This window comes from Mus musculus, chromosome 1 (assembly GCF_000001635.26).
Source record: "Mus musculus strain C57BL/6J chromosome 1, GRCm38.p6 C57BL/6J".
NCBI lineage: Eukaryota > Metazoa > Chordata > Mammalia > Rodentia > Muridae > Mus > Mus musculus.
This window is the reverse complement of record NC_000067.6, coordinates 174,057,097-174,070,855: the sequence shown is the minus strand read 5'-3', so window position 1 is coordinate 174,070,855 and position 13,759 is coordinate 174,057,097. Positions and strand designations below refer to the sequence as shown.

General features: G+C 37.4%; 1 protein-coding gene across 1 annotated transcript; it reads right to left on the bottom strand.

The window, feature by feature from the left end:
- Positions 1–602: 602 nt before the first annotated feature.
- Positions 603–1,556, bottom strand: Olfr430 (olfactory receptor 430). Its single transcript, NM_146718.2, has one exon. It carries the CDS (start codon positions 1,554–1,556, stop codon positions 603–605), a length of 954 nt encoding a protein of 317 aa, NP_666929.2.
- Positions 1,557–13,759: the final 12,203 nt, after the last annotated feature.

The following is a 13,759-nucleotide window of genomic DNA, read 5'->3' as shown; positions in this document are numbered from 1 at the left end:
ATTTAAATTATCTTAACACTTGATACTGTAAGAATAAATGAGAATCTAGAAACATCATTCTATAAAATAAAATATGTCAAAAAAGACTTATTACAGAAGTGAGGAAGTTAGAGTTTACTGATATCATGAAAGTTGAGACAAACATTTTTAAGAAAGAAAATGGTCATGTGTGTTAAGATTTAAAGAATGGAGGACAAGACAAGTCTGATGGATATCTTTGGCAAAATGTTTCTTGGAAGAACTGGAACAAATACACAGTGCAATGGGTTGAAAATGAACAAAAGGGAAGAAGAGGTAAGTATTGGGACATTTAGGTGGAAAAGGGAGAAGGAAAAAATGTCAGAAATGTGTGACAAGGGAGTGTACATGTGTAAAACTTGGAACTAAGATACTGATTTTTCTTAATCCTGAGAACGAACACTGGTTGAGTAAAAATAAAAAGGGTATAGATACAGAAAACACAAACAAATAAGTCTTTGCTCAAGTGAAAGGAGTCTAGAGACTGTGTAACAAGGAAGAAATATTAATTAAGACCAGTTCAAATATACATAGAGCATTCAAGATGTGAACATTGAGGAAAGGGGGGGGGGCTTTGTAAAAAGTTAATGATGAGTTGGACTAGCTTTCTCCACTTTCTTGAAGAAGGTCCTCTTGATGGCCTGAATGAGTTCCTTGTTTCGAAGACTATAGATAATGGGATTGGCCAAAGGTGTTAGCACAGAGTAGACTACGGCTAGAGTGCGGTCAAGAGTCAATGAGTAGCTCTTCTTTAGCCGAACATACATAAAGATGATGCTCCCAAAGAAGATGAGCACCACAATGAGGTGTGAGGCACAAGTGGAGAAGGCCTTTCTTCTTCCTGCTGCTGTTTTGATCTTCAGCACAGCACCAATGATCCTCCCATAAGAGGCCATGATAAAAAGGAAAGTGATAAGGATAATGAAGGCATTGACAGCAAAGTCCACCAGAACATTAGTGGATGTGTCTTTGCAGGCCAGGCTCAAAAGAGGTGGAAAATCACAGAAAATGTGAGGGATCTCATTATAGTTACAGAAGGGGAGCTGAGAGACAAGGATAACCTCAGAAATAGGACACAGAAAACCACAAGTCCAGCAGCCAGCAGCCATCTTTACACAGAGTGCTGTGGTCATAATTGAAGGGTAGTGGAGGGGTCGGCAGATGGCCAGGTATCGATCATAGGCCATGGCTGTAAGAAGGTAGCATTCAGAGGCCCCAAGGGAGTGGAAAAAATAGGTCTGAAGGAGGCATCCTGCAAAAGAAATTGTCTTCTTCTCACTGAGAAGATTAGCTAGCATCTTAGGGATGGTGGTGGCTGTATACCATAACTCCAAGAAAGAGAGAACACTGACAAAGTGGTACATGGGTTTGTGGAGGGCTGCATCCAGTCGTATGACTAGGAAGATGAGCATATTACCACCAATGGTGAACAGGTATACCAACAGCAGCAAGACAAAAAGGCAGCTTCTGATGTGTTCCACATTGGGGAAGCCAAGAAGCACAAACTCAGTCAGGCTTGAGAAGTTGTGTTGATCCATGAGAGACTGAAGAGGACAGGAAGGTTGAAGAACCAAATTAGAGGGATTGCCAATATATATCAGAATCTTATTTATTGTCATTCCTCATAAATTGAAAGGCAGCATTTTTAATTACTGTCATTAATGCTAATGCTATTAATACTAAGTAAAACTAACAGCTAGATCTGGTTCTAAATACACCAAGTGGGACTATTTCATAGCATGAAAATTTTAATTTCTGTATTCCATTGTGTTCATCTCTAAGTTATGTGATCTTCCCAAAACATTATTTTTTCTAGGTCATACATGGTCTTTCTCTCAGTCAGCCTAAAATGATCAGTTAGTATACATTATTGGTATAACAAGTTTTTTTTTCTTGTTGTCCACCTCAAATCTATAAATCTTCATTGAACAAATACATCTCTGGACTAAGGAATACAAAACAAGGTACAATCCCTGATAGCAGAACTCACACGGCCATTTCGCCACAAGTTGATATGTGTGCCTACCACTGTACTCAGTATAATCTGGGACATATGAAAACATCATGGAATGACAGGAAAGGGGTGATTTATCAGAGCAGGGTTACTGAAAGGGAATTTCTGAAAAAAGGACAGCATTGAACCAACTTTTCTAAGCAGAGTAAGAATCAACGGCACAGGGAAAGAAACACTATAGACAAATACTATCTTTCATGGGCTGTAAAATACCTAGAAAGGGCACTGGGAAAAACCTACCCAGTGACTAGGACCCTATCTCAAAGATGCAAGGTGCTACTAAGGAATAATTACAAAAGAATGTTACAACCAGTTGTAGACAGATCGCCAACACAGATGAAATGTAGTTCTTATGTGAAGAACTTCAGAGATAGATGAACACAGGTGTCTTGTGGGTACCCCTGAAAGGAAAGTAAGATGAATGAGCAACACATTTAGTGAGGGAACAGGCATTTCAAATTAGGAATGATAAAGAACTAATAGGTAAAACCTCTGTATTTTCAGAAAACTAACCAGATAACACAAATGAAGAATAGGCAAATAACTTGGAGAAATACCATCTAAAAATGCTTTGGACATTCTCATTGTTCTCAAGCATAATGTGAAAAATATACAAAAGAAAGGGAAGGAAAAGAGAGCAAAGGGAGGAAGGAAAATAGAGAGAAAGACTGGAAGGGGAAGAAGAGAGGAGAGATCATAGTGTTACTTTATCTGGGTAAAAATGGTAACCTGAATCTGTCACTGTGCCTACTACTGATCATACTGTATTTGATAAGGACAATCTAATTCCAGACACCATAGTAAAAATTGCTTTTTATCTTTTTCACCTTAATCCTCAGAATAATGGTTGTCACCTGAGGGGTATTAAGCAAAAGTTATTTAATCAAACTAATTAAACCATTATCATGCAAGACACCTTCCCTTTGATTTGTTCCACTCATTCTAATCCAAATCCTTCCCACCATAAAATGCTGTAGAGATAAAGTTACAGATTTTATACTTTAAAATGATAAATCCATGCAAAGCAATTTCTGCTTAAGGGATTCTTTTTAAATCTTTCATAAAGAAACTGTATATTCACCTCTGCAATTACCAAAGATGGTTGTCAAAACAGGAATTCATGCTTCATTACATTATGAGTACATTTACTCCTCTTGACCAGTGGGCTCTGATTTAACTCTCATCCTGTTCCTCCTTCTGGAACCTACTTCTGTGTCTGTCACAATTAACTCAAATCTTATCTCCTTAATAAAACTTTTTTTTTTTTTGGTTTTCCTAGAAAAAGGTATTTATTCCTTCTTCTATACCATCATAACATTCATAATACCCAGTTAGCATAGAGTTGCTGCCTGTATAAGTCTGTCTTCCTTAAAAATTGGGGAGATCCTTGAGAGCAAATACATAACACTTGACTAACTAATGCATATCCCCAAGGAATGATGGCAATGAGAAACAGAGTTCAGGTTTCTTGCATGGTCATTTTTCAATACACCTTTCCAACTGCACACAAACACATCTCTATCCACTCAGCACCCCAAGAAGAAAATATTCAAACAACTTGCCTGATCTGCTAAAGACCTGCTTTTTATTACCTCCAACATAGACAAATTATCTATTTTTTTAAGGAACTGTATGCTAGATAATTTTTCTTCTCTCTACAAATCACCTTATCTAAATCCAACTATATGTTCATATTAAGGAATGTCTAGAAAGTTATTAGATGCTTTCAGAACTACTCTGAAGACCTCTGGACCCTAAATTCTTATACCAAGAATGCTTAATACTTTCAGAAGAAAAAAAAACTGAGTAAGGCTCTCTTTAAGTGAAATCTTTGCAAAACACCTGCTCCTGAGAGCTGCAAGACTTCATATGGTGTTAGCTACAGATCCTACAGAAACCTGAACCTTAAACCATCTACACTAGCATGTACCTTGTCTTCATCGTTCCACACTCCACAGAGTAGACAGTAGACAATCTCCCAGTTGAAGTGTAAACTGGTAAGGATCAGTCAAGATGATCTTTAATGTCTCCTTAGATCTGATTCTGTAAGTTTTGTAAAACCAGATTTTCTAAGTAAGTTATATTTCCACTGGATCTTACTCTCTGATATTAAAACAGCACCTGCTTTCAAATCCATTATTCCACTTCTTTGATCCCTGGTCCCTATTGATAGTCAAGCCCCAGTTAACTGACGAACCATGGTATATCCTCTGTTTCTGCCTTGCCAGGCTCCGTATGTGCAATAGATGAAGACTGGATAGAGCAGAACTTTCTCCTCCTTCATGACTCTTATCCCCACAGCCATATTCCCTGGAGTTAACAAAAAAGGTTTAGGTCACTTGGGACACAGGAACAAGAGAAACCCTTAGTTCCTGTGGCATGTGAGAATAAGGCTCAGATTGAGCTCCTCGGAGTATACATGAAATAGACTGCTCACTCCTGAGAGGTAGTTTCAGAAAATTTGTCCATCTCATTCCCTCCCTTGCTACCCTGTTTCTAGTGACTTCATAACAAAAAGGAAGTGTAATATTACCTAATATTTCTCTTTCTTTGAGAAGTCTCACTGATAATGGCTACCAATTTTGAAATAAAGAATAGGTATAGATCCTTAATTTTTTCCAATAAATATCTGTTTTCTGAGCTTTTGATGGTTAACAAATAGTTCTCTAAGCACAGGGCATTCATGAGCTAATACAATATTCACAATTACTCTGCAGTATTGTTATACTTATTAGTCCCATTTAATGTCTAAGTAAACTAAAGAAGAGCATCCAACACTGTTCCCTGGGTCACACACAGCATTTCAAACAAAACACCATAAAAAGGAGATCATGTCTGTGTCATGCCTCTCACAGTGTTAGCAATAATTAGTAGAATGTAACCAAGATCACAAAACCACAAAAAGATACCTGTCTCATGATCTGTGTTCTTAACTAGTATTTATTACCTATCTGCCCTTAGTTGCTTATTTGTTTTAATTCTGTATTATATTTAATATAAGTATGTGCCATAACAATTATATGAGATAAAATACCAAAAAACTATGAATTTAAAAATATTTTCCTATTTTTTTTGTTTTGTTTTCTCACTTTGTATTAGTTCTTTGAAAATTTGCTTTCCTTTTTTGACTTTCATGATTAAAGGTTTATATTAGTGTTTATCTAATTATAAAATAAATGGTATTTTCTGTGTAAACTTTATTTAGAAAATATTTCTTGATGGTGTTGTGTTTAAAACTATTGAATCAAAATTTAATTCATGGACTATTATGCTGAAACAAATTATATTTATTGTGCTGTTTTAAGTAAAGATATAAAAGTGATTCAGACATTTTAATTAGTTAAATATGCTAATTATAAAAATAAAATGTCATTAAAAATCAAGACACCAACAAACAATTCAAAAGCACTACACTATATTCACACATAAATTGCCACGCAAGTCAGAATTGTGATTTATTGTGTGATACTGTATAATTTTGTTTGCTATTTTTTTCCCTTCCTTCCTTCCTTCCTTCCTTCCTTCCTTCCTTCCTTCCTTCCTTCCTTCCTTCCTTCCTTCCTCTCTTTCTTTCTTTCTTTCTTTCTTTCTTTCTTTCTTTCTTTCTTTCTTTCTTTCTTTCTTTCTTTCTTTTTTTCTTTCTGGATATTTTCTTAATTTACATTTCAAATGCTATCCCCTTTCCCACCCACCTGCAAAACTCCCTAACCCAGCCCCCACCCCTTGCTTCCAGTAGGGTGCTCCCCCAACCCATTCCTGCCTCCCCACATGGGGCATCAAGCCTTCACAGGACCAAGGGCCTCTTCTCCCATTGATGCCTGACAAGACCATCCTCTGCTACATATGTGGCTGGAGCCATAGATCCATCCATGTGTACTCCTTGGTTGGTAGCTCAGTCCCTAGGAACTCTGGGAGGGTCTGGTTGGTTGGTATTCTTATCATAGGGTTGCAAATCTCTTCAGCTCATTCAGTCCTTTCTCTAACTCCTCCATTAGGGTCCCCATACTCAGTCCAATGGCTTGCTGGAAGCATCCACCTCTGTATTTGTCAGGCTCTGGCAGAACCTCTCAGAAGACAGCTAAATCAGGCTCCTGTCAGCATGCACTTCTTGGCATCTACAATAATGTCAACAATTAGTGAGTGTATATGGGATGGATACCATGGTGGGGCAGTTTGTTTCCTTCAGTCTCTGTTCCACACTTTGTTTCTGTATTCTTAAGAAGGACTGAAGCATTAACACTTTGGTCTTCCTTCTTCTTGAGCTTCATGTGTTCTGTGAATTTTATCTTGGGTATTCTGAGTTCTAGGCTAAAACCTACTTATCATTGAATACATATCATGTGTGTTCTTTTGAGGTTGGGCTACCTAACTCAGGATGGTATGTTATAGTTCCATACATTTGCCTAAAAATTTCATGAATTCATTGTTTTTAATAGTTGAGCAAGTTTCTGAGGAAATTGAACATCTCAGAAGATGGAAATTTCTCCCATGCTCATGGATTGGCAGGATTAATATAGTAAAAAGGGCCATCTTGCTGAAAGCAATCTACAGATTCAGTGCAATCTCTATCAAAATTCCAACTCAATTCTTTGTAGAGTTAGAAAAAGCAATTTGCAAATTCATTTGAAAAAACAAAAGACTCTGGATATTCTCAACAATAAAAGAACTTCTGGGGGAATCATCATCCCTGACCAAAAGCTGTAATACAGAGCAATAGTGATAAAAAACTGTATGGTATTGGTAGAGCGACAGGCAGGCAGATCAATGGAATAGAATTGAAGACCCAAAATTAACCCACACATCAATGGCCACTTAACAAAGTAGCTAAAAACCATCCAATGGAAAATAGACAGCATTTTCAACAAATGGTGCTGGTTCAAGTGGTTTTAGGCATGTAGAAAAAGTCCAAGTGGACCAAGGAACTCCACATAAAACCAGATAAATGGAAACTAGTAGAAGAGAAAGTGGGGACAAGCCTTTAACACATGGGCACACGGGGAATTTTCCTGGACAGAACACCAGTGGCTTATGCTCTAAGATCAAGAATCAAAAATGGGACTTCATAATATCACAAAGCTTCTGTAAGGCTAAGGACACTGTCAGTAGGAAAACATGACAATCAACAGACTGGGAAAAGATCTTTACCAATCCTACATCCAATATAGGGCTAATATCCAATATATACAAAGAACTCAAGAAGTTAGACATCAGAGAATCAAATAATACTATTTTAAAATGGGGCACAGAGCTAAACAAAGAATTTTCAAATGAGGAATATCTAATGGCCAAGAAGCACCTAAAGAAATATTCAACATCTTTAGTCATCAAGAAAATGCAAATCAAAACAACCCTGAGATTCCACCTCACACCAGTCAGAATGGCTAGGTTCAAAAACTCAGGTGACAGCAGATGCTGGAGAGGATGTGGAGAAAGAGGAACACTCCTCCATTGCTGGTGTGATTGCAATCTGGTACAACCACTCTGGAAATCAGTCTGGCGGTTCCTCAGAAAAACTGGGCACAGTAGTACCTGAGGACCCAGCTATACCAACCCTGGGCATATATCCAAAAGATGCTCCAACATATCACAAGGACACATGCTCCACTATGTTCATAGCAGCCTTATTTATAGTAGTAGCCAGAAGCTGGAAAGAACCCAGATGACCTTCAATAGAGGAATGGATACAGAAAATGTGGTGCATTTACACAATGGAGTACTTCTCAGCTATTAAAACAATGAATTCATGGATTCATGAAAAATTTCTATACTGTATTGTGATCATATTCACAGGCTCCACTCCTTTCAGAACCACCCAAATACCCAAGTTTATATCCTTTGAAAAAAAAAGTCAAATGCAGTAAATTCTGCATGTACTTTTTTTACTTGTGGTGCCCCACTGGAGTGTGGTCAACCTGCCAAGGGACTGTACCTGTTAAGAAAATGGCAGAGATATCAACTGCCAGTAGTTCTTTAGCTAGGGGTAGGAATTCATGGCTCTGCTCCCCATGTGGTAGAATTTTCTCTGGCTTGAGCTTATAAAGAAATTGTGCATGCTGTCACAACTGCTGTGAGTTTATACTTATAGTTGCCTTGTTGTGTCTGTAAAATACTGGATATAAACATTATATACATGTATGTGTGTTGGAACGTGGGAGGGGTCAAGCAGCCCTTTTCTCAATCTCTGAATATTTTTACTGCTTTTCTTGACTAAAGGCTTGGAGAACTTGGAAAGGCATTACAATCTGGCCTGCCTAATTCATATAGGATTATTATGGATTTGGAGGATTGTTTTTATTACTTTGCACCCTGATAATTGTAAAGGGTTTACTTTTAATCAGCTTGTAATTTTAAGGAGTCCATGAAGCAATATCATTGGAAAGTTTTGTCTCAAGGTATGGCTAATAGCCTTACATTATGTAAGATTTTTTTTGTCTCTACTTTAATACAAGAAGTTTGAATCTGCCAGTTTATATTATTTATTACATGGATATTTTATTAGCTAATCTCTCTGAAGGGGAATTTTACTACAATCCTTTGTTCTTATACAATGAACTTTAAAATTTTGGGGAGTAGTTGTTGCTCCAGAAAAGATTCAAAGGCAATATCTTTTTCAATATTTGGGGCCTCAGTTATATCCTAGAAAAACTGTGGCACAGAAAATTAAAATAAGAAAAGATAGTTTACTTTAAAAAGCTTCTATGGCTAAGACCTCACCTTCACCTCACCACAGGAGCATTTAAGGCTTTGTTGATAATCTCAAGGGGGATGCAAATTGGTGAGGGATGGATAGTTTTGCAGATAGTAGAGAAAGCTACTGTAATCAATTGCTGGCTGTTTATGTTATGTGCCCACAGCAATTCATTGGCAAAGGGAGCATTAATGTGGCTTCATCTTTCTAAATCTCCAAGTAAAGTTTTAAAGTCCTATTATGAAGCTGTTGCTGTGTTAATACAGAATTGTAGGATAGAATCTTGAAGTTAGTTTGGAAAGAATGTCTTAAGAACCTGATGAAATGTTTATTCCTTATTCCAAACAGAAATTGAATTGGTTATTTCAGAATACTGATATTTGGCATATTGTGTGGCAAACATTTAGGAAAAAGTGATAATCATTATCCAAAAGTCTAGTTGTTAAAATTTGCTTCTATGAATGTTTTTGTATTTCCTGTAAGGTTGTGTATTAGCCATTAGAGAAAGTGCTTACTGTATTTTCAGATGGCTTATTTTTTCCCATTTTTTATTAGGTATTTAGCTCATTTACATTTCCAATGCTATACCAAAAGTCCCCCATACCCACCCACCCCCACTCCCCTACCCACCCACTCCCCCTTTTTGGCCCTGGCGTTCCCCTGTACTGGGGCATATAAAGTTTGTGTGTCCAGTGGGCCTCTCTTTCCAGTGATGGCCACTAGGCCATCTTTTGATACATATGCAGCTAGAGTCAAGAGCTCCGGGGTACTGGTTAGTTCATAATGTTGTTCCAACTATAGGGTTGCAGATCCCTTTCGCTCCTTGGGTACTTTCTCTAGCTCCTCCATTGGGGAGCCCTGTGATCCATCCATTAGCTGACTGTGAGCATCCACTTCTAAGCCCCGGCATAGTCTCACAAGAGACAGCTACATCTGGGTCCTTTCGATAAAATCTTGCTAGTGTATGCAATGGTGTCAGCATTTGGATGCTGATTATGGGGTGGATCCCTGGATATGGCAGTCTCTACATGGTCCATCCTTTCATTTCAGCTCCAAACTTTGTCTCTGTAATTCCTTCCATGGGTGTTTTGTTCCCACTTCTAAGGAGGGGCATAGTGTCCACACTTCAGTCTTCATTTTTCAGATGGCTTATTTAATGGGAAGGCAGCATATATAATTGGATCACACATTTATTCTCTGGAGTTTCCCACCACTTCAGCACAAATAATTGAATTACATGCTGTAGCCACTGTTTCTGAAATATTAAAAATCAAGCTTTTAATTTGTATACTGATAGCCAATATGTAGCTCATAGTTTGCAATTTCTTGAAATTGTTCCTTTTTTAGATACTGCTAATTCTCAAATTTTGCAATTATTTATGCAAATACAACTCAAGTCAAAATTACTGTTCCTTTAAAGGACTAGATATTTAAGAGCTCATACTGGATTGCCTGGACAAGACCCCTTAGGGCAATGCCACATCTGATTTGTATACAAGATGACTATAGGCCTTACACAGGAACAATTGGCCATAAAATATCGTTCTTTACATCATCAAAATAGTAATAGCTTGAGACAATAATTTGGTATTTCTAGAAAACATGCAAGTAAAATTATAAAGACTTCTTTTCAATGTCCTCAGTGTCTACCTATACCACGTAATGGTGTTAATCCTCGAGGACTTACACTTAATCAATTATTACAAATCGATAATAGTCATATTCCTGATTTTAGAAAAGTAAAATACACACATGTGACTATTGGACACCTTGTCAGGCTTTCTAGTTGCAACTGCTTTAGCAGAAGAAACACCTAAAAATGTAATTAGTCATTTTCTGCATTGTTTTCTATGTTTGGTGTTCCAAATCAGATCAAAACAGATAATGGAACTGGCTATTACAGTCAAGCATTTGAGTGGTTTTTGTAGATCATTTAATATTACTCATATTACTGGAATTCTTTATAATTCTCAAGGGCAAGGTATTGTGGAACTTTAAAATAATATCTTCTTTAAAAAACAAAAAGGGGGAGTTATAAACCACAAATTTATTTAAATAATGTTCCTTTTAAATTTTAAAATTTGGATGCCAAGGAACACTCTGGTAAGTGTCTATGGCAACTAGGTATACTTATACCTCGGTGAAATGGAAGGATCCACTTACTGACATATGGCATATCCTAATCAGATCCTTAATATGGGGAAGAGGACATGTTTGTTGTTTTTCTGCAGGATGCTGCAGGAATATGCTAGCTGCCAGAGTGATTGGTGTGACGTGCTGATGCTGGGAAAAAGGATGATGCTGACCTGTGAGCTTGCTGAGTACCCTGACAATGGTGACAGGAAAGCTGTATTGGTAATATGTTCTTGACCCACCTTTGCTTGCCAGTATCTCAATTTGGAGAAGCTTCCTTGCTTCAAACTTTGAGACATTGTGGGACAGAGAACATGGAGACTGTGGAAACTGACTTAGAAAAATTAATCAATAGGAGAAGATATAATTAGTCTTTTCTTTCCTTTACTGTGACCAGTTATTTTGACTCAATCATGGACTGGTCTAGAAATCAATCCAGTATTGGAGATACCAAAGATGAAGGTGGCTCAAAATCCCTATCAGCCAGCTGAGTTAACTTGGTGTTCAGTTTCCACTCCTACTGGAGAGCAAGTGTTTTCTATCAGTTTTCAAAGCCACCCCCCATACACCTGGTGGCCAGACTTTTTGTTTGATCTATGCTAATTAGCAGCTGAATTGAATACCTGGGACATTCCTGCAGACAACTTTAATCTTGTTGCTTCTAAACTTTGACTTTGTATCTTAAGCAGATTGGTTGCCTTCACATAGGATAGTTTTCAGCAAGCTCAGCTATTCACTATGGCAGTCATTCACTGCTATGAAGAAATGCTTGTGTGCATATTCATATATATATTCAAAGTCCTTCGTGTCTTTGGTCTGAATGGGAAAAAAAAGGAGTGCTTATGAAGGCTGGTGGTCAGAGACAGGCAACTGGCGTTCTTGAGCTCCTATCCACATAAGACAAAGGCAAGCTCTAAAAGGCTATGTTTTGTCCAAACATAACACTAAAAGACTGTGTTTGTCCAAACACCAACAAGCTGTGCTTGCTCTCTGAGATGGGTAAGAAGGAGCGATATAGACCCAGACCTAAGACAGACATTGCTGCTTAGCCACCATATTTCCTACACAGGATCATGAAGTACATGTAAATCTTGTGCCCCTGTCCAGATCGTCTTTAAAAAATAAAAAGGGGGGATTAGTGCCCTTCCCCCAGCCTTGAATAGGCTAAACAAACCTCCAATGGTGGTTTTACAACCTGTCTGGGTCAGCAAATGGCCTTGCCACCTTCGCATTTCCAATTGGAGCCTTGAGGAGCTGACCATCTGCTGAGCTTGCTTTGCAACATTGTTCAGTCAAAACAAAGCAACATAATCTGGATGAAACAAAGGATGTGTCTATGGGTTTTTTTCCCTATATATATACAGGCAGAACTGAAAATTAAACTTTGAGCCATGGTCAGAAATCTTTGTCTTGGGTTCAATCTTCTCTTGCCTGCCCATCTTATTTCATGCCCAGCCTACCTTTCAGGTGTACCCACTTCTCCATGGCTGCTGGACAGCTACAATTGTATGTCTATTGAATTCTGCATGTACATTGCCTAGTACTCTTTCTGGCAGATATACACCCAACATATTTAACAAATATTTTAAAGGATCTTTTCTATATGCTTGTATTTGGAAAGTTCATTTATACTTGGTGTTTTCATTTGACATCCTCCTCCACTACAGTTCATTCTGTAAATTTTTTGGCAGTTTTCCAAACCTTTAACTTATTTTGAAGATTAGATTTTGTTATCTTTCTTCTTGTACATTTCACTAACTTTATATTAACTTTAAATTCAATAAATATATTATTTCACTTTCCATCTATCTTGATAAAAAAGCTGTAGATGAGCCTGTTGATTAAGTACTAACTGATTTAACAGAACCCTAGTTCTTTTCTTCATGGTCACTAATTAAACATTCATCAGAAAAAGTTATCCAATTTTTTTTTTACAATTAATTCCATTTATAGCTTTGTGTTTCACTCTAAGAGTATACATTACATATACCTAGAATTGGGATCAAAAATGCAGGAGGAAATAAAATATCAGAGGGCCTAAAAATATTAAATAAAGTTAAGAAAGGCCTGGGATAAAATATAGAGGGATTCAATGTCAGGACTCAGAATCACTAGTGGACAGAAGTCACACTGGAGGCCAATCCATCAGTATACAAAAGCATATTTATTTGTCCTAAGATTACAATTTCTTCTCAGATTATAACTGCATTCACAATTTTTCCAAGGCTGTAGTTACACAATAGCATATACTTTTGGTAAGAATCAGGTAACTAATTTTCTTCAAGAGCCAGATAGTAAATATGTTTGACTTGTCCGTTCTCCATGCTCTATCACAAGTACTCATCTCTGACTTTGTAACATGAAGCTATTCATTTTCAATACAAAAAGGGATGCCTGTGGCTCTGCTCTGGTAGAAATACATCTACAGCAACAGACTCCAGCTATATTTGGTTCAAGAACTGTAGATAAACGAAGGTTTTACATCTTGGCAATCTATAAATTCATGTAGAGCTCATACACAGAGTATACACACACACACACACACACACACACACACACACACACACACACACACACACAAAAGCACATACACAAACAAGCACATGCACAAGAATACATACAATTTTCTTTTGAATAACATTCTCTCATCTCAGTGGTCTGAGAATGCCATCACTTGGAATCATTGCTGACAAAACATGTCTGCCGAGAAAGCAACCAGAACATCCCAAATGCACAGAGAAAAGATTTATTTTCACAAAAGTTGTCTTTTATTTTTGCTTTCATATAATCTTTAAATGTTTGTTTTAATTAATTTTATTGACCCATCCTGACAGACAAAACACATATACATGTCCTTGCTATGAGTGGATTTGGCAGAAATAACTCCATAAAGCTGAAGAGGGCAG

Excerpts from the sequence above, each read along its gene's own strand:
- Olfr430 (NM_146718.2), bottom strand. The coding sequence starts at position 1,556 with ATGGATCAACACAACTTCTCAAGCCTGACTGAGTTTGTGCTTCTTGGC.